This window comes from Bos indicus, chromosome 14 (genome assembly GCF_029378745.1).
Source record: "Bos indicus isolate NIAB-ARS_2022 breed Sahiwal x Tharparkar chromosome 14, NIAB-ARS_B.indTharparkar_mat_pri_1.0, whole genome shotgun sequence".
NCBI classification, from domain to species: domain Eukaryota; kingdom Metazoa; phylum Chordata; class Mammalia; order Artiodactyla; family Bovidae; genus Bos; species Bos indicus.
In genome coordinates this window covers 74,018,992-74,045,994 of record NC_091773.1, presented here as the reverse complement: position 1 = coordinate 74,045,994, position 27,003 = coordinate 74,018,992, and the positions used below count along the sequence as shown (strand labels likewise).

Genomic DNA, 27,003 nt, shown 5'->3' with positions numbered 1-27,003 from the left:
AAAAAGATGGGAATACCAGACCACCTGACCTGCCTCTTGAGAAACCTATATGCAGGTCAGGAAGCAACAGTTAGAACGACATGGAACAATACACTGGTTCCAAATAGGAAAAGGAGTACGTCAAGGCTGTATATTGTCACCCTGCTTATTTAACTTATATACAGAGTACATTATGAGAAACACTGGGCTGGAGGAAGCATAAGCTGGAATCAAAAGTGCTGGGAGAAATATCAATAACCTCAGATATGCAGATGATACCACCCTTATAGCAGAAAGTGAAGAAGAACTAAAGAGCCTCTTGATGAAAGTGAAAGAGGAGAGTGAAAAAGTTGGCTTAAAGCTCAACATTCAGAAAACAAAGATCACGGCATCTAGTCGCATCACTTCAAGGGAAATAGATGGGGATACAGTGGAAAAACTGTCAGACTTTATTTTGGGGGGCTCCAAAATCACTGCAGATGGTGACTGCAGCCATGAAATTAAAAGACGCTTACTCCTTGGAAGGAAAGTTATGACCAACCTAGACAGCCTATTAAAAAGCAGAGACATTACTTTGCCAACAAAGGTCTGTCTGGTTTTTCCAGTTATCATGTATGGATGTGAGAGATGGACTATAAAGAAAGCTGAGCGCCGAAGAACTGATGCTTTTGAATTGGTGTTGGAGAAGACTCTTGAGAGTCCCTTGGACTGCAAGGAGATCAGTCCATCCTAAAGGAAATCAGTCCTGAATATTCACTGGAAGGACTGACGCTGTAGCTGAAACTCCAATACTTTGGCCACCTAATGCAAAGAGCTGACTCATTCGAAAAGACCCTGATGTTGGGAAAGATTGAAGGCAGGAGGAGAAGGGGACGACAGAGGATGAGATAGTGGGATGGCATCACCGACTCAACTGGTATGAGTTTGACGAAACTCTGGGAGTTGGTGATGGATAGGGAGGGCTGGCATGCTGCAGTCCATGGGGTCGCAAAGAGCCGGACACGACTGAGTAACTGAACTGAACTGAGTTAATGCTTAATTTAAATTCGTAGTAAAATACTTAATTTACATAGAATTTTAGATTTTTTTTTTTAAACTTCTTCAAATCTGTTAGGTCGTTTAGACAATAAGCTACTGACATACATTTTAAGTATGTTCTTATGTTGACTAAAAACATTCACCATTTTATAGTGACCAGTATTCTAACCATGCAATCTGAAAAGAAAAATCACAAGTATCTTCCTACCAAACCACCATTTATGTTACTGCAGATGTGATTAATGCAGTAGATACAGTAGACAGATCCTTAGTCTGGTGGTTTTCAAATTTAGCACAGCATCCAAAAAATTACGTAAATAAAAAAGCTATTATGAATCTTTCCAGATATTGCAATTAGTTACATTTCTTTTATTAAGCACCTATTACAATTCAGTAAGCTCAGACTTAGTGTATACCAGTAGTTAAAATAAATAATACTAATAATACAAAATACTTAAAACATTGAGTAGGACAGGTACTAGCCTCATTTTTCAAAGAAGGTAATAAGCTCGATTTCTAAGGCCACAGCACTGTTCATATTCTGGTCCAAGACTCCAGCTCTGTAACAGGGCTGTGGCACCTCACAATTCCAGGTGCCCTGCGTGCACGATGCCTGGCACCAGCATGTGTGCCCACTGGTACTACCTCGGGGTCATTACTATCCTTCACTATTTTTCTTTAAATGTTGGCACACATGTCATATCTGCTTCACCAAGATAAAGAACAATCAACAAAGAATTGCTTGGGAAACTTTCTGCAGATACTAACAAAAAAATTTCATTAATAATGCTGAACTGTAACGTTACATCCTGATATAATCAAGAAAGAGGGTATTAACCTAAATCAAGTCAGTGCAATCATATTTTATACGTCATATTTTGTTATATTTCAAATACACAATATACCTTTCAATTTCTGGAAGTTGTTTCTTGGACTGAACTGCTTTAAGAAATTCAGTAAAATATTCTGGTTTTACAATCGGACGCCCACAAATGAGTGCACATATTGTCTAAAAAGAAGAAAACATGTGAATACATATACTCATACCCTAGTTTTTTTTAAGTTCTATTTTTCCTTGCGTCGCTTTAAATTTATAACGGAGACACAATCTATAAAACAGAAGTCAGTTCTGGGTCATGCCTTAGTTTTAGTGTACAAATCCCTATAAAATCACTTGATTATAAGAAGCTACCAATTACAATATATGAGGGGGAACAGACTGGGAGTTTGGGGCTGACATAAACACACTGCTATATTGAAAATAGATAACCTACTGTATAGCACAAGGGACTCTGTTCAATAATCTGTAGTAACCTAAATGGGAAAAGAATTTGAAAAATAATAGATATATGTATATGTATAACCGAATCACTCTGCTGTACAACTGAAACTAACACAACATTGTGAAATCAACTATATTCCAATAAATACAAAAATTAAAAATAAACTGTGGTAACCAAAATTCATGTAAGTTAAGATCCCTACAAAACAAAGGTCTATATGCTAAAAAAGCAGTAAGACCAGTGAAATAACAAACATAACATATGGGCAAATTCAAGTATCAATAAACAATCACTATTAAAGGTGAAAAAAAAAGAAGTCACAAATTACAGTACTGATATAAAAACTGCTGGAGGCGGGGCCGAACAACATAACAAAATACAAGTCGATTTAAAAATGTATACCAATTACAAAAACATTAAAATGTATATCTTAGAATTAAGGAAATGTAACATCTACCCTAAAGAAGACAGTATCAAGAGATAAACATGAGATAGATCTTTCAGCCTAATTGCCTTTCAAACTGATTATATTAATAATTATGGAACAGTCTTTTTAATGCAAAAGGAAATAGCAACCACTACAGTATTCTTGCCTGGAGAATCCCAGGGACAGAGGGGCCTGGTGGGCTGCCATCTATGGGGTCGCACAGAGTTGGACACGACTGAAGCAACTTAGCAGCAGCAGCAGTCTTTTTAAGAAAGTATATAAAGGAATACCTGGTGTTGAACAAAAAGCTCAAAGTAAGTATACACAGGTGGAGTAGAGGAAGAAACTTCACCTAGCAGGTGAATCAAGCCATAAGCCTCAAATAAGTTATCTCCACAGTTTGAGAAAGATTAAAAGATATCACCACTGGCAATGAAAATAAAGAAGATTCAGCATAATTCTAAGAAATAATCCAGCTAAAGAGCTTGTAAGTGTGCTTCTAATAAACATGGGGAATTACCTAAATGTGAGCAAGCAATTTAGGGTACCTCTCAAGAATGGAATCTGAAAGTTATGAATCTCAAATATGAATGAAATAATTGACTTCTTGCATGAAGCAGTAATGAGCAATTCAACACTGGACTGACTAAGCTCCAATACATGTGATCTTGGGCAAAGGATTTAGTTGCTCCAAGCCTCAGTTTCCTCTTTAGAAAATAAAAGCTGAACTGAATGTTTACGTTCCCTTTTGGTTCTAACATTCAATGATTTTAAAAATATAAACTAACCTGTAGTGGGGGACATTTTACAAAAAAAAATAAATACAGTGACAAATTTCTTTTTGGCACATGATTGATCAGAATATTGAAAAAGGAGTATTGCTCTACAAACCTTTGCTGGAATATACACAGTACTATCTAATATCCAGGGACTGATGGTCATTAACATCCCAGTCATTGGAACAGTATGTACTATGGTAAATGGAAGCTGGTTTCCCAGTCTGTCAAGTATCTTTCAAAACCACCTAACTGCCTTTGCTCTTACTTTATATCCACCAAGCAAGGGCTTGATTACCTACTTCATTTCTCACGGACCTTGGTATCTTTAAGGTGACTATGCTGGAGCCATATGTAAATATTCTGGTCACTATAAAGGTGTGTCTCTACTGTAAATTAATAAATGGACATTCTGAATTATGAATCTATTATCTGGGTTTATTACCATAAATTAGTACTCAAGAAGCTAATCACTCTGTTGAATTTATAAATCAATTTCATAAACTTACAAAGATGAAACAATCTCTGATCAGAGAAAACCCCACCAAAACACAAGTTTAACATGAGGTTCAATCTGAACAGCAAGGCTTTCTTTCTCTATGACACCTATTTAGCTATAACACACATATTCTAATTTAATTAATTATATAGCAAAGGATTTTTGTATCATCTAATAAAGGAAGCTAAATTTTTGCTGCTTTTCACCATAGATATAAGCCTAAAACAATCTCAGATTATCTATAGTCAAACTGTTGAAAGGAGACGAATCACCTCCCAAACTCATTCTTCAATTAGCTTTGGATTAACCAAATCTGATGAAGATGCAAAATCTGAAAACATACCAAAATATACCACTGTTTTAACAAATAGCATCTTCTAAAGGCTTATATCTACATATCTCTAGATTGTGACAATACATTAAAGTAATATTAAACTATAAAAAAAAGTTTTCATGATTAGGGCCTAAAGCCAAATAAAAATTAAACAAAAGAGCATGAAACAGTGAGATATATCACAGACTAGAGGAAGAAAAGACATAGACTGCCGACTTTGAAGATGGACAGTTGATCTCTAAATGCTTTGCTTTTAGACTGAAAACATTTCTTGGTGAAAGGACTACATAAGTCATTTAAATGCTAAATCAAAATCTGAAATATAATTTCATGTGCTTTTTGCTTGCTTTAGATAATAAACAGTGTTTCTGAAAAACCATTCTTAGCCTATATGGTAGGTATGGGGTTGTTTGGCATATACATATCTACAGCCAACAGTTCGGATAGTTTTAAAGTAAATGACTTTTAAAACATTTTTGTATAATGGGTAAATGAAAAAACTTAAATTCACAGAACTTACTTTAACATAATCACAATGCACTGAACTTACTTTAATGGTAACTTTAACTGATACCATGACAAGATGAGTACATTCCTCTGTCCAATTGTTTACAGTAAGTCCTCCAAGTTGCAATATGGCATGACTTAAAGCAGTTTTCCCAGAGACATCTAAACAAGAAGAGCATGCAACCAAAGGTTCATACTCTACTCTGTAAATAAAAATGTTACATAAATTTATTGTATAGTAAACTCAAGCTCACATCACACACTGTTATTTTGATTTTACATATTACTATACATTCCAACTTAGCTCCAACAAAACTATCAGTCTTAAGTTGCAATTAAAAAAACCCCAAAGATCAAAAGCTTAACATTACACTTTGACCTACGCAGAATCAATCAAAAGTAGCTCCATCAAGATTCTCAGGGCCCACTCTAAGTCTCATTCACTCTTTGTCAGTTCTGTATGGTGAACAAAATGCACTAACCACATACAGTGCGAAGTTCACTACTATCCTACTATGCTAAGTAGGATCGAAATAGACTAGTTCCAATTTATTATTTATAAATATCCTTTTCCTTTAGAATTTGATTGGGCCAAAATAAAGTTGTCCATTTTAATATCAATTTCAAAATTCTTACCTGAATTTACTTTCAAACACTCCAAAGGTAACTCTATCCCCTGACTTCAAAATTTGAGAAAGACCATTCTGCATTTTCTCCTCATTAACAAAGGTACCATACTTAGAATTATCTTTTATTGTCAATACAGGAATTTCATCTGTTTGGCTCTAAAAAAAAAAAAAAAGATCAATAAATAATTTAAAATCTCTTACTACTGCATAAATACTATTCCTAGGGGCAAAGGTTTCAAAGAAAAGGTTGGTAACTTTTGGAATAGGCGATAACCTCCCAACAGAGTACATAGCACAGTTACTGTTTTGGTTGCAAGCAAAGAAATGATTACTCAACTAGCAATTAAGAGAAAAATGTCTTACTTTCAGAATCATTCATCTTAGAACATATATTTTCTTTATTTTTGCTAGGTCAGTGGAGATTTTCCTGACCTCTCAATTTGAGGACTATCTGCTTTTGTATAGACTGTTTCACATATAACATGACAGTTTCATTCCTAAGGTTTTTGTTTTTTTTAAAGTATTATCAAAATCACATAGAAAAAAAAAATCAAGCCAATGAGAAAAGGCTAGAGTGTTTAACTTGAAGTAACAATTTTTTCTTTAGGATTTTTAACAATAATGCTTTTTTTTTAATCTAAAAGAATATAGACACAAAACCTAAACATTACTGAACAGATCCTGTTTGCTGATACACAGTCTTACCTCAAAATAGTGGTTTTTCTTTCTTCATTACCACAAGCATTACCATGAGCTCAGTTCTTGTATAGCTCTCTCTCTCTCTCTCTCTCTCTATGTGTATATATATATGTTTTTTGGGCTGGTTTAATTATATAGCACACCAAAACAAACTCAGTCATTCAAAGGAGCTGTGGGGCATATACACCAGCTGTTTTCCCTAGTAAAGCAAATCATTCTCCCTCTGAAAACCTAAGATATATGGCAAATAAGAGTGTTCATATGGCTACATAACTCTTTAAAGGAGGAGTCAAGAGTCCATTCACTGCTCTATTTCCAGGCTTTGGCACAGTACTGACACACAGTAAGCATTCAATATGTGAGTGCTTACATACTGAGGAGGAGGAAATGGCAAACTGCTCCAGTATTCTTGCCACAAGAACCCAATGGACAGCATGAAAAGGGCAAAAGATATGACTGAGAAGATGAGCCCCTTAAGTTGGAAGGTGTTTGATATGCTACTGAGGAAGAGAGGAGGGCAATTATTAACAGCTTCAGAAAGAATGAGGCAGCTGGGTCAAAGCAGAAATGATGCTCAGTTGTGGATGTGTCTGGTAGAGAAAGTAAAGTCCGATGCTGTAAAGAACAATATTGCATAGGACCCTGGAATGTTAGGCCCATGAATCATGGTAAGTAGAAGTGGTTAAGCCGGAGATGGCAAGAGTGAACATGGACATCTTAGGACTAAGTGAACTAAAATGGACGGGAATGGGCAAATTTAACTCAGATGACCAATGTATCTACTACTGTGGGCAAGAATCCCTTAGAAAAAATGGAGTAGCCATCATAGTCAAGAGAAGTCTGAAATGCAGTATTTGGGTGCAATCTCAAAAATGAAAGAATGATTTTAGTTTGTTTCCAAGGCAACCATTCAACATCAGAGTACAAGTCTGTGCCCCAACCGCTGAGGCCTAAGAAGTGGAAGCTGACTGGTTCTACAAGATCTACAAGACCTTCTAGGATTAACACCCAAAAAAGATGTCCTTTTCATCACAGGGGAGTGGAATGCAAAACAGGAAGTCCAGAGATACCTGGGGCAACAGGCAAATTTGGCCTTGGAGTACAAAATGAAGCAGGGCAAAGGCTAACAGAGTTTTGCCAAGAGAACACATTGGTTATACCAAACTCCATTTTCCAACACAAGAGACGACTCTACACAAGGACATCACCAGATGGTTAATACCGAAATGGACTGATTATATTCTTTGCAGCCAAAGATGGAGAAGATCTATACAGTCAGCAAAAATTAAGACCTGGAGTTTACTGTGGCTCAGATCATGAGCTCCTTACTGCAAAATTCAGGCTTAAATTGAAGAAAGTAGGGAAAACTACTAGGCCATTCAGGTGTGACCTGAATCAAATTCCTTATGATTATACAGTGAAAGAGATGAATAGATTCAGGGATTAGATCTGGTAGATGGAGTGCCTGAAGAACTAAGGACATAAGTTTGTAGCAGTGTACAGGAGGCAGCAACCAAAACCATCCCAAAGAAAAAGAAATGCAAGAAGGCAAAGTGATTGTCTGAGGAGGCTTTACAAATAACTGAGGAAAGAAGAGGAGCAAAAGGCAAAGGAGAAAGGGAATGATATACCAAACTGTATGCCGAGTTCCAGAAAACAGCAAGGAGAGATAAGAAGGCCTTTTTAAATGAACAATGCAAAGAAACAGAGGAAAATAAAAGAATGGGAAAGACCAGAGATCTCTTCAGGAAAACTGGAGATATCAAAGTAATATTTCATGCAAAGATAAGCACGATAAAAGGCAGAAATGCTAAGGACCTAACAGAAGCAGAAGATTTTAAGAGATGGCAAGAATATACAAAACTATACAAAAAAGGTTTTAATGATCTGGATAACCACAGTGGTGTGATCATTCACCTAGAGCCAGATATCCTGGAATGTGAAGTCTAGGGGCCTTAGGAAGCATTACTACAAAGCTAGTGGAGGTGAGAGAATTTCAGCCGAGTTATTTTAAGAACCTAAATGATGATGCTTTTAAAGTGCTGCACGCAATGTGACAGCAAATCTGCAGAACTCAGCAGTGGCCACAAGACTGGAAAAGGTCAATTTTCATTCCAATCCCAAACAAGGGCAACGCCAAATAATGTTCAAACATATGACTGTGTTCATTTCAAATGCTAGTAAGGTTAAGGTCAAAATCCTTCAAGCTAGGCTTCAGCAGTACAAGAACCAAGAACTTCCCATATGTACAAGCTGGGTTTAGAAAAGGCAGAGGAACCAGAGATCAAACTGCCAACATTCACTGGATCATACAGAAAGCAAGCGAATTCCAGGAAAACATCTACCTCTGCTTCAATGATTATGTTAAAGCCTTTGACGATGTGGATCACAACAAACTGTGGAAACTGTTAGAGAGATGGGAATACCACACCACCTTCCTATCTCCTGAGAAACCTGTATGTGTTTCAAAAAACAACCAGACATTAGAACCAGACATGGAATAACTGACGGGTTCAAAACTGGGAAAGGAGTACAAGGCTGTATACTGTCACCCTGCTTATTTAACTTCTACAGAATACATCATCCAGAATGTCAGGCTGGATGAATCACAAGCTGGAATCAAGATTGCCAGGAGAAATATCAACAATCTCAGATATGCAGATGATGCCACTCTAATGGCAGAATGTGAAAAGGAACTAAAGAGCCTCTTGATGAGGGTGAAAGAAGAGAGTCAAAAAGCTGGCTTGGAACTCAACATTCAAAAAACTAAGATCATGGCATCTGAACCCATCCTTTCATGGCAAATGGAGAAAAAGTGGAAGCAGTGACAGACTTTATTTTCTTAGGCTGCAAAAGCACTGTGGATGTTGACTGCAGCCATGAAATTAAGACGCTTGCTCCTTGGAAGGAAAGGTATGACAGAACTAGGCAGCGTATTATTGCAAAGCAGAGACATCACTCTGCCAACAAAGGTCTACATAGTCAGAGCTATGGTTTCTCTAGTAGTCATGAACGGATGGGAGGGTTGGACCCTAATGAAGGCTGAGCACCAAAGAACTGATGCTTTCGAATTATGGTGCAGGAGAAGACTCTTGTGAGTCCCTTGGACTGCAAGATCAAACCAGTCAACCTGAAAGGAAATCAACCCTGAATATTCATTGGAAGGACTGATGCTGAAACTCCAATACTTTGGCCACCTGATGTGAAGAGCTAACTCACTGGAAAAGACCCTGATGCTGGGAAAGATCGAAAGGAAAAGGAGAAGGGGACAGGAGAAGATGATATGGTTAGACAGCATCACTAAGTTAACGGACAGGAATTTGAGCAAACTCTGGGAGACAGTGAAAGACAAGGGAGGCTGGCATGCTGCAGTCCATGCGGATGCAAAGAGTCAGACATGAGTTAGCAACTGAACAATGACAACAACAAAAATCACTCAGTAAATGTTCAAGTAAATATAAACGTGGTCTACTTCATTGAGTTTCTAAATCACTAAAGCCAACAGTAAAATACTGAAATAGAAACTTCAAATCTCAAAATAAACAAATATCACCAGTACCACTGCCAAAACACATTTAATTTTGCTAACATTTAAAGGAAACAGTTCTATAAAATGAAAAGTCTCCAAAACTCTCTCTTACATATACCAAGGTAGTCTTTTGGGACTTCAATTCCCTTACTGTCAGCAAATAGTGACTTACCAGGTTGGTTACAGAAAAGTTAGCGGTTAATGTAGCATGATTTCGACTGATGGACTGATCATCTTCAATTAGAATGCCACAGTTTTTTCTTCCAACAATGTACTCAACACCAGTCAAAAGTCTGTATGGTTCTAAGAGAATTTTTTTAAAAAGTAAATTTACAGATATACATATACATGTATATACATAAATATGTAAGGAGATATAGGTATGGCAAAATTTAAATATTTTTATTTCGCTATTTAAATGCTAATAACCAACTTTATGTAAATCAAACATGTTTTCTATTAAAGCTTCACTGAAGGAGGCAAATCTAAACAGAATGCTCCACCACCTTTCTAAAGAGAAAATAATTTTGAAAATTGTCAGTGCTTGCCCAGATTAACTTATAAATTTAACGCATTACTAAATGAAATCAAAATACTCTTTGGCGCTTGATAAACAAATTCAAAATTCCGTCAGAAAAATATGTGAAAAACTGTCCAGAAAAATGTAAATATTTGGGGAACTTTCTCTACCAGGTGGCAAAATATCCCACAAAGTGATAGCAGTTAAAAAGTATGGTATTGAATGAAGAGTAAATAATGTAGATCACTGCAAGAAAACTCCAAACCAGGTTCAAGTGCATAATTTGGGGAATTTTTTTATGTTAAAGGTAACTTTTAGAACAATGGGACAAAGTTATTAAAAAATTTTGTAAATCACAAATTGTTGGTGGAACGGCATATATGTTGAAGACTAGTAGACTTTAGTCTGGGACCACTGGAGTGGTAGGGTGATTAGGGCAGCTAAATTAGACAAGAGTCCAGGTAAGCCTTGACCAGACTTAGATTATATTTTGTCAAACAGATTTTTGACCTAGAGTCGAGTCTTTCAACAAAAAACTTTTGCGGTTGGTTTAGTCACATTTTTCCTAGAAGGATGGCACCCCATAGCTTCCATTACATTCTGAAAAGAGCTCAAGATCCTTTGAAAGTTAAGAATGCTACCCACTGGCAGTAGGGACATTTTTCTTCCGCGAACTCAAAAAGCTAGCCATAGGCTACAAATGTTAATGGAAACTTGTCCATCACAGTTTGTTCTATCTCTGCAATGCTCCAAATCCACAAAGCGCCTTATCTTTGAGTCTTTATAATATTTATTACTTACAGTATTATTACAGTATTTATTTTCCTTACCATTCGTTTGGCCCTCTCCATACTGCCTTACACTGCCGGTCCTTTTAGCTTCTACATAGATCTTTTTTTTTAATCACAATGTAAACTTCCTAAGGGCAAGACCAATCACAGGCTACACCTGCTTAGGTACTAACTAACAAGTGCTTACACATTCCAGGCAACCAATTTACATGCAATTTCCATTTTCCATTGCTAGAAATGCAAAAGAGGAAAAAACAAAAAACTTTCTCAGTTCTGATGACAAAAAGGTAAAAAAAAAAAAGCTGGGAAACAAAACCGAAACTGTTTTCCCATAGCTGCCATTGACACGTCATCTCCGTGGTTCCCAACAAAAATAAACGACGTGCTCAAAACAGTGTCGCCAAGTCCTGCAGCCTCTGTCAAGGTATTCTGGGCGTTTCCTCAAAAGCTTGAAAACATTAGCTGTCACAACAGGGTACCGGCCAAGGCTCAATGGAGCGCATCATCGAAGCCCGGCTCCGAGCCGGGGCCGCCAGGTGGGGAGGCCGACCGGACGGAAAGGACCCGGGCGGTCACTGAGCGGCCCAGCGCCCCACGCCTAGCCCACCCGCCAGGCCAAAGCCGGGTTCGCAAGCACCGCAGCCCCCGCCTGGAAGACCGCGCGGGCCCTCACGGGGGCCTCACGCAGCCTTCGCACCGGCTCCCGCCGCCTCTCAGCGCGCGACCCGAGGCAGCGCGGGAAGGCGGCGGAAGAGGCGACGACGCACCGGAAGTGCGCTCCGCAAACCCCTCGCCCGCCGCAGCTGCTCTCGGGAAATCGGGCCCCCGCGTTCCACCTTCTGTCCTTACCTCGGGCAGGGCCCGCGGCGGGGACCAGCTTCCACATGAGCCTAGGTCCCCCAGAGTCCGGCCAACGTGCGGGAGCTGACCACACTGCTGACCGGCAGGCGCGGCGGAGACTGCAACGTGCGCGCTCAGGAAGCCCGGAAGCCCAGAGACCCGGAAGCCGCGCCCGCCTAAAAAAGGGTAGGGACAGACAAGACAGTGACATTGGCACTTGGTTGCCACCCGGTGGTTAGGAAAGGAATAGCCGCTCTGTATAGAAACGTGCTGTCTAGGATTCCATTTTAAGGTCTTCAAGGAATCCACACGATTATCGATTTTTTTTCCCCGCGTGTGAATGTAAGTTATTTTAAAAATCAGCTTCAAAGCAATCTAAACAGACTTTCTAATTAAACATACTAACGTCGTGACCAGTTATGTAGTTTCTTGCTTTTGCAATTTCTTAAATTGCAGTCACTCCTTGATATGGATCCTAATGATGATGGTAATTACGTTGAATATAAGAACTTCACCCAAAATAAAGTCATTATTTTTACTCTTCTTCAAGCACAAATCAACTTCTCCTAACTTGTCTGCTTCTTAATGTTGTACTTTAATCTGTTCATGCTCATGACTCCATGCTCAGTCCCCATTCAACTCTTTGCAACCCCATGAACTCTATGCAGCCCGCCAGATTCCTCTATCCATGGAATTTTCCAAGCAAGAATATTGGAGAATCTTTCCAATCCAGGAATCAAACCAGTGTTTCTTGCTGTTGTAGCCATGCATTCCGGGAAACAAACTCACTCAGGAGGATAATGCAGCTGTGGAGTGCAGTTTATTACACTGGCGGGCCCAAGGCAGAGTCTCCTCTTAGCCAAGGACCCCGACCAATTTTTTGTGAAAACCTTATATACCCTAAGTGTATATGCCCAAACCCAGCTCCCCCAATTCCCTGAAATTAGTCTGAACAAAGGAAAAGAAAGTTACAATTAAAGTTAACCTGTGATTCATATGCCTTAAGCCTAGGTAGTTAACAATGGGCAATTATCAATAGGCCTGTGGTCATACCCAATAAGCATAATAGAATTTATGATTCTATTTGGTTACACAGATAATTAGGGTATTCTTTTAGGCGAGGGAGAGTCTAGGTATGAGCCCTGGGGTTCTTCCTTCTGGTGGGTCTGGTTTTCCAGTTGGTATGTCGTTTCCGTAAATAGTGGGCATGTAGTTCCAAGCCCACAGTCTGGCCCAGGATGGAGTCCTGCTTTCAAGATGGAGCCTGTTCTGTCCGTTTCCTCCTTCATTCCCCTCCTTGATGCTCTTAATTCATAGTATGAGCATCATTCATAGGGATATATTGGACCCTGGCTCTCCGACTGCCAATTTGGGAGAACGACACCAACCTTTGGGTTACAAAGTTCATAATACATAGTAAAATAAAGGGTCCACAAAGCGGAACTATCAAGGCAACTATAACAATGGTAAATATAGTTTTCTACCAATCACCCTTCACCCAAGATAGGACTGAAGTCCAGAAAGGAATGTCTTCATTTGACATTGCTTTTACCTGGTTTTTCATGTCATCTAAAGCAGCTGGTACATTGCCAGATAAATCAGGGCTATATACACAACATTTAACTTTAATTATACCACAGGTCCCTCTTTGTGCTGAAATTATGGTTAGTCCCAAGATGATAGTGGCAAGTCCTTGTAGTAGCAGTTGATTGTAGAGCTTCATCTCTTCTTCTTTTTTAAGATGATCTTGTTTTCACAGGGATCAGTGGGGTCCTTTTGTGTAGTCCTCTGGGCGTCCTCTGGGTCTTCGTGGTATGCTGTCTTCACCCTCATGTAGTGGATCCAGGGAGTGACACCTTTAACTGTCGTAGGGGTGGTTAGAACAACAGTATATGGACCCTCCCAATGTGGGGCCAAGGAGTGCATCCCATTTCCATTCCTTGACCCACACCTGATCTCTGGGCACAAATTCGTGAATCTGTTCTCCAAGGGGGAACTGCACCCTTTCTTGTACAAACTTAGTTACCTAATTTATTACCTTACCCACTTGTTCCATCTGCTGTGAAATCTCATCTCCCCTTACCTGAGGCAAATTTGTTGATATCTGTTTTATTATGGGAGGGGGCCTCCCATACACAATTTCATATGGAGAATAGCCATGGGACCGTGGGGTCATCCTGAGTCTGAGCAGAGCCATCGGAAGCCAGTCCACTCAGGAACAGTCAGTTTCTATGATCCACTTGGAGAGTGTCTCTTTTTAAGTGTCCAATTTGTTCGTTCCACCATCCCAGAACTCTGGGGCCCATATGCAGTGTGTGGTTTCCATTTGATGTTTAAAGTTTTGCTTACTTGTTGTACTAAATCAGCTGCAAAAGCCGGGCCCTTGTCCGATCCAATGCTGGTAGGAAATTCAAATCTGGGAACTATCTCTCTAAGCAGGCACCAGGCTACTTCTAATGCTCTTTCAGTCCAGGTAGGAAAAGCTCCTACCCATCCCGAGAACGTACACGCCATGACCAGCAGGTAAAGGTAGTGTCGGTGAGGTTTCATTTCAATGAAGTCCACTTCCAGGTGTTCAAAGGCTAGCGTGCCTTTTAGCTGAATCCCTGGAGGTTTCTGTCCATGTCGAGAGGCAGCCTTGACCTGTGAGCAGGCCGTGCAGTTCTGAGATTCTGTCCTGCATAGGGAAGAGAGGTGGGGAACCAAGAAATATTTTCAAATTAGCTCTTCCAGTTTATCATGCCCTAGGTGGGTCACGTGGTGTGCTTGGTTTACAGAGTGGGTGCCAGCTCCTCCGGTACCAATAATTTGCCACTTGGCAATTCCCACCATCCCTTTTCAGTCTCGATGGCCCCTTCCGCTTTGGCTGGTTGGTTTTGGGCTTCAGCGTATTTTGGAGAGTCCGGTGTTAGCTCAGGCAGCTCTGCCAATATGAGAGCTTTAATAGGGGCTTCACTTGTCACCCCCAAACCCTCAGCTGCTTGTTTAGTGGTCTTATCTGCCAGTCTGTTTCCCCGAGCCTGGGAGGCATCCTCTTTTTGATGTCCTCGGCAGTGTATAACTGCGACCCTTCCTGGTTCTCAGACGGCATCTAATAGGGTCAGAATTTCTTCTTTATTTTTAATATATTTTTCACTAGCTGTCAAAAGGCCTCTCTCCTTATACAGAGCCCCATGTACCTGTAGTGTGGCAAAAGCATGCCTGGAGTCTGTGTAAAGGTTGGTCTTCTTACCCTTTGACAGCTGGAGGGCCCGGATTAGAGCATATAGTTCGGCCCATTGAGCGGACCAGCGTGATGGCAGAGAGCCAGCCCCAACAATGGTTTCTCCCATGACTACTGCATATCCCGACAGTCATGGTCTTTGTTTCACCAGGCTGGTGCCATTGGTGTCCAGGACCCAATCTGGGTCTGGGATTGGCTGGTCTCTCAAGAAAGGTCTGCTAGCATAAACTTCTTCTAGGATTTCCTTGCAATCATGTGAGGGCCCACCTTCTCCCACAGGAAGCAGAGTGGCCGGATTCAGAACCTGACAGAGCTCAATAGTAACATGGGGTACTAGTCCCTGGTACTGAGTAATCCAGGATATCAACAGCCATTTATGGGGGTCCCCTCGCAGGAGAGTGTTGACCTCATGTGGGACTTTTACGATCAAATCTTAGCCCAAAGTCAGCTTGATTGCCTCCTGGACTAGTAGAGCAACCGCAGCAACTGCCCGTAAGCATCCCGGCCACCCAGTAGCAACATTGTCCAGCTGTTTTGGGAGATAAGCCACTGGTCTGTCCCATGCCCCCATAGTCTGGGTCAACACTCCCATAGCCACCTGTCCTTTTCAGTCACGTGAAGAGTAAACGGCTTAGCAAGGTCTGGCAGGCCCAAGGCGAGTGCTGATGTAATTGTGTCAGGTTTGAGTTCTATTACTACTGGGACTTGTTGTTTTGCAAGCCTAGTGGGGTTGTCTTCCGCCTAGACCTCAGGGAATTGTTGTTAACACTCTCCCTCTCTCTTGACTGTTTAGCCAGTCCGGTTTCCCTTCCAGGAGATGGTGCAACCTCCATTCATCTTGAGGGGTTACCGAGAGGGAGAGTAAATAGCTGGTTGAGCCCACTCAAACAGTGAGTCTTTCGAGGGGGGGAAAGGTCACTTGTGCTCCCAATTAAGACAGTAAGTCTCTTCCCAACAAAGATACTGGGCATTCAGGGATGTATAAAAATTCATGAGTCACTTGATGCCCCCCATCTGACATTTTCGGGGTGGGCTTAAGGCACAAAGTCTGCATTTATCAGCATCTGAGACCCAGCGGCCTCTGGATCTATTGGCGTATAAAGTCTATAGGCCTCGCATAGTCGTAGAACTCAGAGGGTGATTCAGTTTCCCTTTGAATCACTTTGGAGGGTTTTGCTATACTCATAGGTTTCCAGGCCCCGCTCTTGAGGCCTTGTAAAATAGCCGCAATATCTCTCCAGGTGGCCCCTCCCTTCCTCTGTGTTACAGTCCCAACTGGGCCTCTCCTCGGGGGTGGCTGGTTCTGCCCACCATGGCGGGTTTGCAGTACCCTCAGGTGCCATTTCTCTTCACCATTTTCTGGCCTCAGTTAGGATCCTGTGTCTTTCCTCAGTGCTGAAAAGGGTGACTAGTAGTTGGATTATGTCATCCCATGTAGGGCAGTGGGTTCAAAAAATAGTCTCTATTAGCCTAATCATGGCTTGTGGCTCCCCTGAGTATGGTGGAGCGTGTCTCTGCCAGTTTAATATATCCGTAGAGAAAAATGGTTGGTAATAATAGACTACAGGGGGCGGACGGTAGTGCCCCATGCGTCCTGAACCGGAGGCTGTTGTAGCTCTCTGAGGGGCATCTGTAGTGGGTTTCTTTCCCCCTACTCCTTGGCGGAACGCAGCCTCTGTCTAATTTCTGTGTTTTCTTCCCCCTTCTCATCAGTACTTATGGGAGAGGTGGATACAGTCTAGGAGGTCCAGCTGAGGTGGAATCCTGGGGGCGTTGACCAGAGGTCTCCATCGCTGGGATCAGAGCCTGCTGAAACGGCGGCTCTACGATCTCCAAGAGAGCTGGCAGAAGAGCAGCAGCTGCTGCAGGAGCTTCACCTGGCCCTGGATCGGGCATTAAGGCGGCCTCCCATCCTGGTGGAGCACTGGGCAGTGGGCATGTCATCATCCAGTATGGGGTAGGGGGCAAGTCATCCCCATCCAAATTCTGTAGAACTTCTTTTTTATCATTAGTCAATTTTCATGCCATTAATATTTTTCTCTTTCCCTTCTGGATACAGAACCTCGTCCAAGGAGGAGGGTCTTGAGCTAACCCTAGCCATGAGTCAATATATGGATTTTGATCCGGGTGTCCCAGCTCTCCTGTGACTACTGTGTAGACTGCTTCCACTATTTTTAAGTTCATGGTGTCCTCTGGTGGCCACCCTACTTCCATAGGGGCCCATTTGACCTCACAGAGTATGTGGAGGTGGTTAGGCATCATCTTCATCCCATAGTCGCCTCCAAGTCTCTTCTTTAAATTTTTAATCATGCACTCCAATGCAGTTGCCTTAGATTAATTTCCTCCCATCTTGCTTACCTTCTTGGACCTTCTTCTACTTTTCCTGTTCATTCTGTCTACAAAGTTCTTGGTACCCTATGTACTTCTGATATTTCTACTCAATGAAACACTTAAATTGCCATTCCACCTCCTTCCTAATTGGGGTAAGAAGAGCCTTACCTCCCAGATCCCAGAGGAAGAAGGGGGATTGGCATGTTTTCACCTGCCAGTTGGCATGGCCAAACCAGAACACCACATGGTCCAAGACTGTTTCTTTTAACTTTTAAAGTCCATTCTGCTTTAGTGGGCTTTATCAGGTGCAGATGAAAACACAGATGTGTTAAATATCCCACGTCCCAGGCTGTCTCCAGAAAAGCCAATTCGTAATCACTTATGTACCCCCCTCCTTCTGGCCTGACAATTCCGAGGGGGTCAAGAATTTCACAACAGATGGGACACCTCCTTGGGGAGGGCAGGATACAAGCACACAAAGACCAAGTCTCTTCTCCTAACAATCCCCTGGCGATTGCTTGGTAATAATTTTCCCCACGACGGCGTGGACACCACCTCCTATGACCTTCGCAAATTTCCTTCGTAAGCCCTAACACACTCGTCAACCTGTGTACCAAGCAATCGCCGCCTGCCTATTCCAGGTTCCTGTGGGTCCCGCTCCTTTTAGTCCCTCCCAGGGGGGTGATCAGGCCACCTCTTCCACTCTGCTGGATGGGTTCCTCCTCACCTGAGTGCTCAGTTCCCCTGCTGCCGTCCACCACCTGCTAATGTGAAAGATCTGGGCATTGAGAAGCAGAATCCTTCCAGAAGGGCGAGGCACCTTCCCTCCTCTAGAAGATTCAAGCCACAAGGCCTTGGAGTAGTCCCAAATGGGACTTGTCTCCTCAAAGTGAGGAGTTTCCCGGCTAATGCAGCAAATGTTGTAGCCACGCATTCTGGGAAAAACACTCACTCAGAAGGACGATGCAGATAGTAGAGTGCAGTCTATTACACCAGCGGGCCCAAGGCAGAGTCTCCTCTTAGCCAAGGACTCTGACCAGTTTTTGTGAAAACTTTACACAAAGGAACAAAGAAAAAGAAAGATACAATCAAAGTTAACCTGTGATTCATATGCCTTAAGCCTAGGTAGTTAACAGTGGACAATTATCCATGGGCCTGTGATCATACCCCAATAAGCATAATAGAATTTATGATTCTATTCAGTTACACAGATAAGTAGGGTATTCTTTTAGGCGACTAGGAGAGTCTAGGTACGAGCCCTGGGGCTTTCCTTCTGGGGGGTCTGGTTTTCCAGTTGGTGTGTCGTTTCCGTAGATACTGGGCATATAGCTCAAAGTCCACAGTCTGGCCCAAGATGGAGTCCTGCTTTCAAGATGGAGCCTGTTCTGTCTGTTTTCTCCTGCATTGGCAGCAAGATCATTTACCACTGCTTCACCTGGGAAGCACTGTCATCTAATAAGGAGTTAAGTACTGGGGAGTCTATTCGTCCTGTCCAGTTCTACTTGTAGCATGCTGGTACAAGCTCTTCTCTTAATACTCCTTGCGTGCCTGCTAAGTTGCTTCAGTCATGTCTTTGCAACTCTGTGGACTGTAGCCCTCCAAGTGAAAGGTTATTGCTGAACCATGAAAGACTCCGGGGATTCTTGGCCTCTGGAGGAGAAGAATTCAAACCGGCTTGATTGCTCAGGGCTTTTGTGTAATAAAGTTATATTAAAGTATAAAAGAGATAGAGAAAGCTTCTGACATAGGCATCAGAAGGGGGCAGAAAGAGTGCCCCCCTGCTAGTCTTTAGCCGGATGTTATATAGCTACTGCTGCTGCTGCTGCTAAGTCGCTTCAGTCGTATCCAACTCCGTGAGACCCCAGAGATGGCAGCCCACCAGGCTCCCGCGTCCCTGGGATTCTCTAAGCAAGAACACTGGAGTGGGTTGCCATTTCCTTCTCCAATGCATGAAAGTGAGAAGTGAAAGTGAAGTCGTGTCTGACTCCTAGCGACCCCATGGACTGCAGCCCACCAGGCTCCTCCATCCATGGGATTTTCCAGGCAAGAGTACTGGAGTGGGTTGCCTAGCAGTCTGCTAATTAGAGCAAGGAAATGTGTCAAAACTCAGAGAATGGCACCAGGCCCCTCACCCACAACATGCATTTTGAGATAACATTGGACCAGGTGAGTCATCCCAGGCCATAAAGCGATTGACATAAATCTTGAAGATAGGCAGATTTCCATACAAATATATGGTTTCATTAACATAGATTAAGAGAATAATGTATAACATACTGGTTTGTCAAGTTGGTTCTGAGCCTTTAGGCGAACCTACTTGAAGACAGAGACTAGGGTAAATGCATAGCACATTAACATAGCCTGAGACAAACATTTCCATAAGAAAAATGCATTGGTTAGCTCAAGGCTTGAGAAAAGTTAAGTTCAGGTAGAACCGGGTGTCATTGTAGCAACACAGAATTTTAAGAGAAACTCTTTAAATTTGTATGGACATGAGTATGGGTAAACTCCAGGAGTTGGTGATGGACAGGGAGGCCTGGTGTGCTGCGGTTCATGGGGTCGCAAAGAGTTGGACATGACTGAGCGACTAAACTAAACTGAACTGAGAGAAGGGGAAAAAATATAACACTAGTTTGTTTCCTCCTGCCGCTTAAAAGAGATTAAAAATGTCTGACACTTGCAGCCTATTTCCTCCATTTGGAGACCCCTGGCCTTCCTGCCTAACCCTCTCACAGGCTCTTCTATCCATAGGTGTCTCCAAGCAAGAATACTGGAGTGGCTTACCATGCCCACCTCCAGGAGATCTTCCTGACCCACATCTCTTGCGTCTTTTGCTTTGGCAGGGCTTTTTTTTTTTTTTTTTTTTAACACTAGTGATAGTTTACAGTGGTTGGCGTCGAGTTTGTGGTCTCTGAAGGAGAAAATTTCACTCCGGGGGCAAAGACACAGTCTCAGTCTTTTGTGCAGCAAAGTTTTATTAAAGTGAAAAGATAGAAAAGTCCTCCAGCAAAAGGCCCTGCAAGCGGCTAGGGCATTATATACTTTTCAACTGGCTGCCGAGAATAGATAAAAAGAACACTTCAAGACTACAAGTTCCAGTGGACCCTTTCCCAAGCCACACATCCTGAAATAACTTCAGTACAAGATTAGCGAAAAGGAACATGTTCTATGCAACATGCTTCTGGGGGAGATATATTGTTGCAGAGGAACAGGCTCCCAGGCAAGATTTATTACAATTAGAATCATTAACATAGAGTGTAAGAAAAGCATTTCCTTGAGTAGGACTGTGTCATCACTAGCTCCTAAAGAAAGGCCAGTTCTTGGGCAAGATACATTTTTGCACAAGGCTTAAGGAAAGCTTGAGTGAGAAAGTTCACCTACTCCTTAAAGGCCCCTGGACTGCCTAAGTTTTAACTCTCTCACTAGGACCACTTGGGAAGCTCCCTTAATACTCCAGTAGTTGCCTAAGCTACTTTACCACCAAAAAAAAAGACTTCCACTTACCTTATACCTAAGGTAAATTATTTAATGTTCCCCCCTGACATCAAGAATGAAATAAAGACATATTTGCTGATACCACTTGTTTTAAATGTGGCTTTGGATGCTCTAACCAACACAGTAAAAGAGAAAAAGAAAAAGCATGTGAATTGGGAAGGAAGAAATGACAGTCATAATTCACAAACAGCATACTCATGTATATTGAAAACCTAAAAGAATTGGAAAGTATGTTTAATAAGGTCACTGAACACAATGTCTAAAAAATTCAGTTGTAACCTTTATTCCAGAAAATAAATAGAAAATGACATGTAAATAGATAATTATAATAGCACCAACAGTCATCAAATACCTCATAAGAACCCAATCAAAAGATGTGATACAAAACATTATTGACTACAAAAAAATTACTGACAAATTAAAATAAGTTCTAAATAAATGCAAGTTAATATACCATGTTCATGGATTGCTAATGTTAAGTAGTTAGAATAGGAAAATGGAGTCCAGAATGGTGGTGGCTAAAAGACAAGGAAGAGAAAAGCCCGCGAAAATAGAACAAAGGAAGGTCCAAGGACCAGAGTGAGGACCTCAGGTAGAACAAATAACACTCCTGGCTAGCTCCTGGCCTGGGGGTCTCTCTCTCCCGCGTGCGCATGCGCTCTCTCTCTCCTCTTCGCGTCTTTTGGGTTGGTATGCCCTCACACCTGTATTTTCCTTTTATTTTCTAAATAAAACTGAGCGGTAACATGGAGCTGTAACACTGATCTGTCTGAGAGCTATAACACGGTCTGTCTGAGAGCTGTGACACGCCAAGGGCATTAACGTCCATTGCTTCAAATTCTTCTTGTGACGAGACACAACCGAGGAAATTACACACTCCCCTGACACTAAGATGCCATTTCTCCCCAAACTGATCTTTAGATTCAGTGAAATTTAATACAATGTCCCAGGTAATTTTTGAGTGGAAATCAAAAAGCAGTTTCTAAAATCTATACAGAAATTTAAGGGCTGAGAATAGCCAAGGAAATTTTGAAGAAGAATAAAGCTGGAGTACTTACAACTAGCAACTATCAAGATGTATTATAAAGTTGTAGTTACTGTCAACTGTAGTGCTGGAGAAAAAGACTCTTGAGAGTCCCTTGGATGCCAAGGAGATCAAAGATTGACTTGGATGCCAATCAATCCTAAGGGAAAGCAACCCTGATCATGAAGCTTCAATACTTTGGCCATCTGATGCAAAGAGCCAACTCATTGGAAAAGACCCTGATACTCAGAAAGATTGAGGGTAGGAATAGAACATGGCGAGAGAGGATGAAGTGGTTGGATGGCATCACTGACTCAATGGACATGAGTTTGTGCAAACTACAGGAGATGGTGAAGGACAAGAAAGCCTGGAGGGCTGCAGTCCCTGGGGTTGCCAAAAAGTCGGACATGACTTAGTGACTGAACAACAACAACAATTGAGGACCATCTATGTGAGGATTTTCTTCTTCATCCCAATTCCTGCTGTCATTCTCAAGTAATTATAAGAAACACCTGGACAATGTATCCTACCAGCTAGGCTCACATTTCTTTGACTTTCAATTCCTGTTACTTTCATTTCTGTTTCACACATGCTACCTCTCTGATGGTCACAGTTTAGTTCTTTACATCACCAGAACCTTAATATCTTCCTTTCTGACTGGAAGTTTATTTCTACTACACCTGCTGTTTAGCTTCTTCTGGATATCCAGCCACTTGAGTGCTCCACTTTATGCAGGTTATCAGTATCCTTCTATCCTCAACGTATGCAGAATAGACATCAGGATCTGTAGCTTGAACGACTTTTACTTTTAGCTCATCTCTCAGGGCTAAGAATAGCTCTCAGAATAACTTTTATTTTCAGAGCTATAAGCTCTCATTTTTAGCTCTATAGCTCACTTTTCTATGAGCCCAAACAACGCTTCAGTCATGAGTCAGCATACAGCTACCTTCTATACTGAGGCTTCTGGATAAAATCTGCCTGTCTTTGAAAATATAAAATGAATGCAAGCTCATAAACTCTAGTATCAGTTGAACTACAGAACACTATTCATCAACTTCATTTCCTTTTTTTTTTTTTAATTCATTCTCTATAAAACTAAAGAGTTATTCCACACCTTTGCCAATCTCCCTGGATCTAGTCATCTCCAAACTTCCTTCTAAGAACATGGCATCATATCTTACTGAGGAAATTAATACAAGAACTTCCTTTCAATTTCTGATCCTACTCTACATCTATCCATATCATAAGACACATTTCTTTTCTTTTAAAATCTATACCTATACCTCATTTTTGTCTTCTTTTAAAAATTTTTGGCTGTGCTGTGTGGCATGTAGAATCTTAGTTTCCTAACCAGGGATCAAACCCATGTCCCCTGCATTGAAAGGGCAGAGTCTTAAGCACTGGATCACTAAGGAAGTCCCTTATTCTAACCTTCTTATATTTGGTTTCATGGTGTGATTTGACATTTTGGTTTGGAATCAAATCCTACATTTGTTGTCAAGCCCATCTCCTCTCATTCCCACTAAGGTTTTGCCTTATGAATTACCTCTTTCTCCAATCTATCTTCAATTTCTTTCTTTGTTTCCTTCACCTTACCTTAAGTATTTAAGAGACCATCTTGTCTTCTCCAAAAATTCCATTAATCTGCCATTATTTTCTAACTAATGTTAAGCTAGAGCATAGGTTTAATAGAGCTAGGATTTAACTGTCTCCAGATCACACACTAACAAAGGTAACCCAGTCTCCTCTGACATATAATAGGGTTTAAATAATAACTATCTTGAGGTATTACTGTTAGCATTAAATGAGACATCATACTATGTATGGTAGGTGTTGAACAAATATTAGTTTCCTTTTCTTTCCATCCTTTCTAGTTCCTAAGTGTAGGGGCTGTGTCTAAATCATTTTTGTGTCTCTACTGTATAAATCACTTTTATATATCTAATTACCTTATCTAGACCATATCTAATTCCTGAAAATGAGGCAATGAGGGGAGGAACAAACTCTTAAAATTATCTTATTTTAGTTGTTATTTAGAATTCAGTTCAATTCAGTTCTGTCGCTCAGTCGTGTCCAACTCTTTGTGACTCCATGTACTGCAACATGCCAGGCTTCCCTGTCCATCACCAACTCCCAGAGCTTACTCAAACTCATGTCCATTAAGTCGGTGATGCCATCCAGCCATCTCATCCTCTGTCGTCCCCTTTTCCTCCTACCTTCAATCTTTCCCAGCATCAGAGTCTTTTCCATTGAGTCTGTTTTTCGTGTCAGGTGGACGAAGTATTGGAGCTTCAACTTCAGCATCAGTTCTTCCAATGAACATTCAGGACTGATTTCCTTTAGGATTGATTTGTTTGATCTCCTTACAGTTCAAGGGACTCTCAAGAGTCTTCTCCAACACCACAGTTCAGAAGCATCAATTCTTCGGCACTCAGCTTTTTTAATAGTCCAACTCTCACATCCATACATGACTACTGGAAAACCATAGCTTTGACTAGATGGATCATTGTTGGCCAAGTAATGTCTCTGCTTTTTAATATGCTGTCTAGGTAGGTCATAGCTTTTCTTCCAAGGAGCAAGCGTCTTTTAACTTCATGGCTGCAGTTACCATTTGCAGTCATTTTGGATCCCCCTAAAATAAAGTTTCTCAGTTCAGTTCAGTTCAGTCACTCAGTCGTGTCCGACTCTTTGCGACCTCATGAATCACAGAACGCCAGGCCTCCCTGTCCATCACCAACTCCCAGAGTTCACTCAGACTCACGTCCATCGAGTCGGTGATTCCATCTAGCCATCTCATCCTGCTTCGTTCCCTTTTCCTCCTTCCCCCAATCCCTCCCAGCATCAGGATCTTTTCCAATGAGTCAACTCTTCACATGAGGTGGCCAAAATATTGGAGTTTCAGCTTCAGCATCAGTTCTTCCAATGAACACGCAGGACTGATCTCCTTTAGAATGGATTGGTTGGATTTCCTTGCCATTCAAGGGACTCTCAAGAGTCTTCTCCAACACCACAGTTCAAAAGCATCAATTCTTCAGTGCTCAGCTTTCTTCACAGTCCAACTCTCACATCCATACATGACTACTGGAAAAACCATAGCCTTGACTAGATGGACCTTTGTTGGCAAAGTAGTATCTCTGCTTTTCAATATACTATCTACATTGGTCACAACTTTCCTTCCAAGGAGTAAGTGTCTTTTAATTTCATGGCTGCAGTCACCATCTGCAGTGATTTTGGAGCGCCTAAAAATAAAGTCTGATATTGTTTCCACTGTTTTCCCATCTATTTCCCATGAAGTGATGGGACCAGATGCCATGATCTTCGTTTTCTGAATGTTGACCTTTAAGCCAACTTTTCCACTCTCCTCTATCACTTTCATCAAGAGGCTTTTTAGTTCCTCTACTCTTTCTGCCATAAGGGTGGTGTCATCTGCATATCTGAGGTTATTGATATTTCTCCCGGCAGTCTTGATTCCAGCTTGTGCTTCTTCCAGCCCAGCGTTTCTCATGATGTACTTTGCATAGAAGTTAAATAAGCAGGGTGACAATACACAGCCTTGACGTACTCCTTTTCCTATTTGGAACCAGTCTGTTGTTCCATGTCCACTTCTAACTGTTGCTTCCTGACCTGCATACAGGTTTCTCAAGAGGCAGGTCAGGTGGTCTGGTATTCCCATCTCTTTCAGAATCTTCCACAGTTTATTGTGATCCACACAGTCAAAAGCTTTGGCATAGTCAATAAAGCAGAAATAGATGCTTTTCTGGAACTCTTGCTTTTTTGATGATCCAGCGGATGTTGGCAATTCGATCTCTGGTTCCTCTGCCTTTACTAAAATCAGCTTGAACATCCGGAAGTTCATGGTTCACGTACTGCTGAAGCCTGGCTTGGAGAATTTTGAGCAGTATTTCACTAGCGTGTGAGATGAGCACAATCGTGCGGTAGTTTGAGCATTCTTTGGCATTGCCTTTCTTTGGGATTGGAATGAAAACTGACCTTTTCCAGTCCTGTGGCCACTGCTGAGTTTTCCAAATTTGCTAACATATTGAGTGCAGCACTTTCACAGCATCATCTTTCAGGATTTGAAATAGCTCCACTGGAATTCCATCACCTCCACTAGCTTTGTTCATAGTGATGCTTTCTAAGGCCCACTTGACTTCACATTCCAGGTTGTCTGGCTCTAGGTGAGTGATCACACCATCGTGATTATCTGGGTCATGAAGATCTTTTTTGTACAGTTCTTCTGTGTATTCTTGCCACCTCTTCTTAATATCTTCTGCTTCTGTTAGGTCCATACCATTTCTGTCCTTATCGAGCCCATCTTTCCATGAAATGTTCCCTTGGTATCTCTAATTTTCTTGAAGAGATCTCTAGTCTTTCCCATTCTGTTGTTTTCCTCTATTTCTTTGCATTGATCGCTGAGGAAGGCTTTCTTATCTCTTCTTGCTATTCTTTGGAACTCAGCATTCAGATGCTTATATCTTTCCTTTTCTCCTTTGCTTTTCACTTCTCTTCTTTTCACAGCTATTTGTAAGGCCTCCTCAGACAGCCATTTTGTTTTTTTTGCATTTCTTTTCCATGGGGATGGTCTTGATCCCTATTTCCTTTACAGTGTCATGAACCTCTGTCCATAGTTTATCAGGCACTCTTGTCTATCATATCTAGTCCCTTAAATCTATTTCTCACACCCACTCTATAATCATAAGGGATTTGACTTAGGGCATACCTGAATGGTCTAGTGGTTTCCCCTACTTTCTTCAATTTAAGTTTGGCAATAAGGAGTTCATGGTCTGAGCCGCAGTCAGCTCTGAGTCTCTTTTTTTGCTGACTGCATAGAGCTTCTCCATCTTTGGCTGCAAAGAATATAATCAATCTGATTTCGGTGTTGACCATCTGGTGATGTCCATGTGTAGAGTCTTCTTTTGTGTTGTTGGAAGAGGGTGTTTGCTATGACCAGTGCATTTTCTTGGCAAGACTCTATTAGCCTTTGCCCTGCTTCATTCCGTATTCCAAGGCCAAATTTGCCTGTTACTCCAGGTGTTTCTGGACTTCCTACTTTTGCATTCCAGTCCCCTATAATGAAAA

At 41.4% G+C, this 27,003-nt stretch overlaps 1 protein-coding gene across 3 annotated transcripts in view; it reads right to left on the bottom strand.

The window, feature by feature from the left end:
* The window catches only part of NBN (nibrin), a 56,642-nt gene extending 44,625 nt beyond the window's left edge, over positions 1–12,017 (bottom strand). Inside the window, exons 1-5 of one of the 3 annotated variants that reach the window (XM_019973836.2) lie at positions 11,861–12,017; positions 9,873–10,003; positions 5,480–5,628; positions 4,887–5,046; positions 1,923–2,026 (exon numbers count right to left, since the gene is read on the bottom strand). In XM_019973836.2, the coding sequence (XP_019829395.2) occupies positions 1,923–2,026; positions 4,887–5,046; positions 5,480–5,628; positions 9,873–10,003; positions 11,861–11,897 (581 nt within the window). In that variant the 5' untranslated portion in view covers positions 11,898–12,017. Of the gene's footprint in view, positions 1–1,922; positions 2,027–4,886; positions 5,047–5,479; positions 5,629–9,872; positions 10,004–11,050; positions 11,814–11,860 lie in introns of those variants that run through there. The other 2 variants (XM_070802935.1, XM_070802936.1) reach the window with 2 other exon arrangements.
* Positions 12,018–27,003: the final 14,986 nt, after the last annotated feature.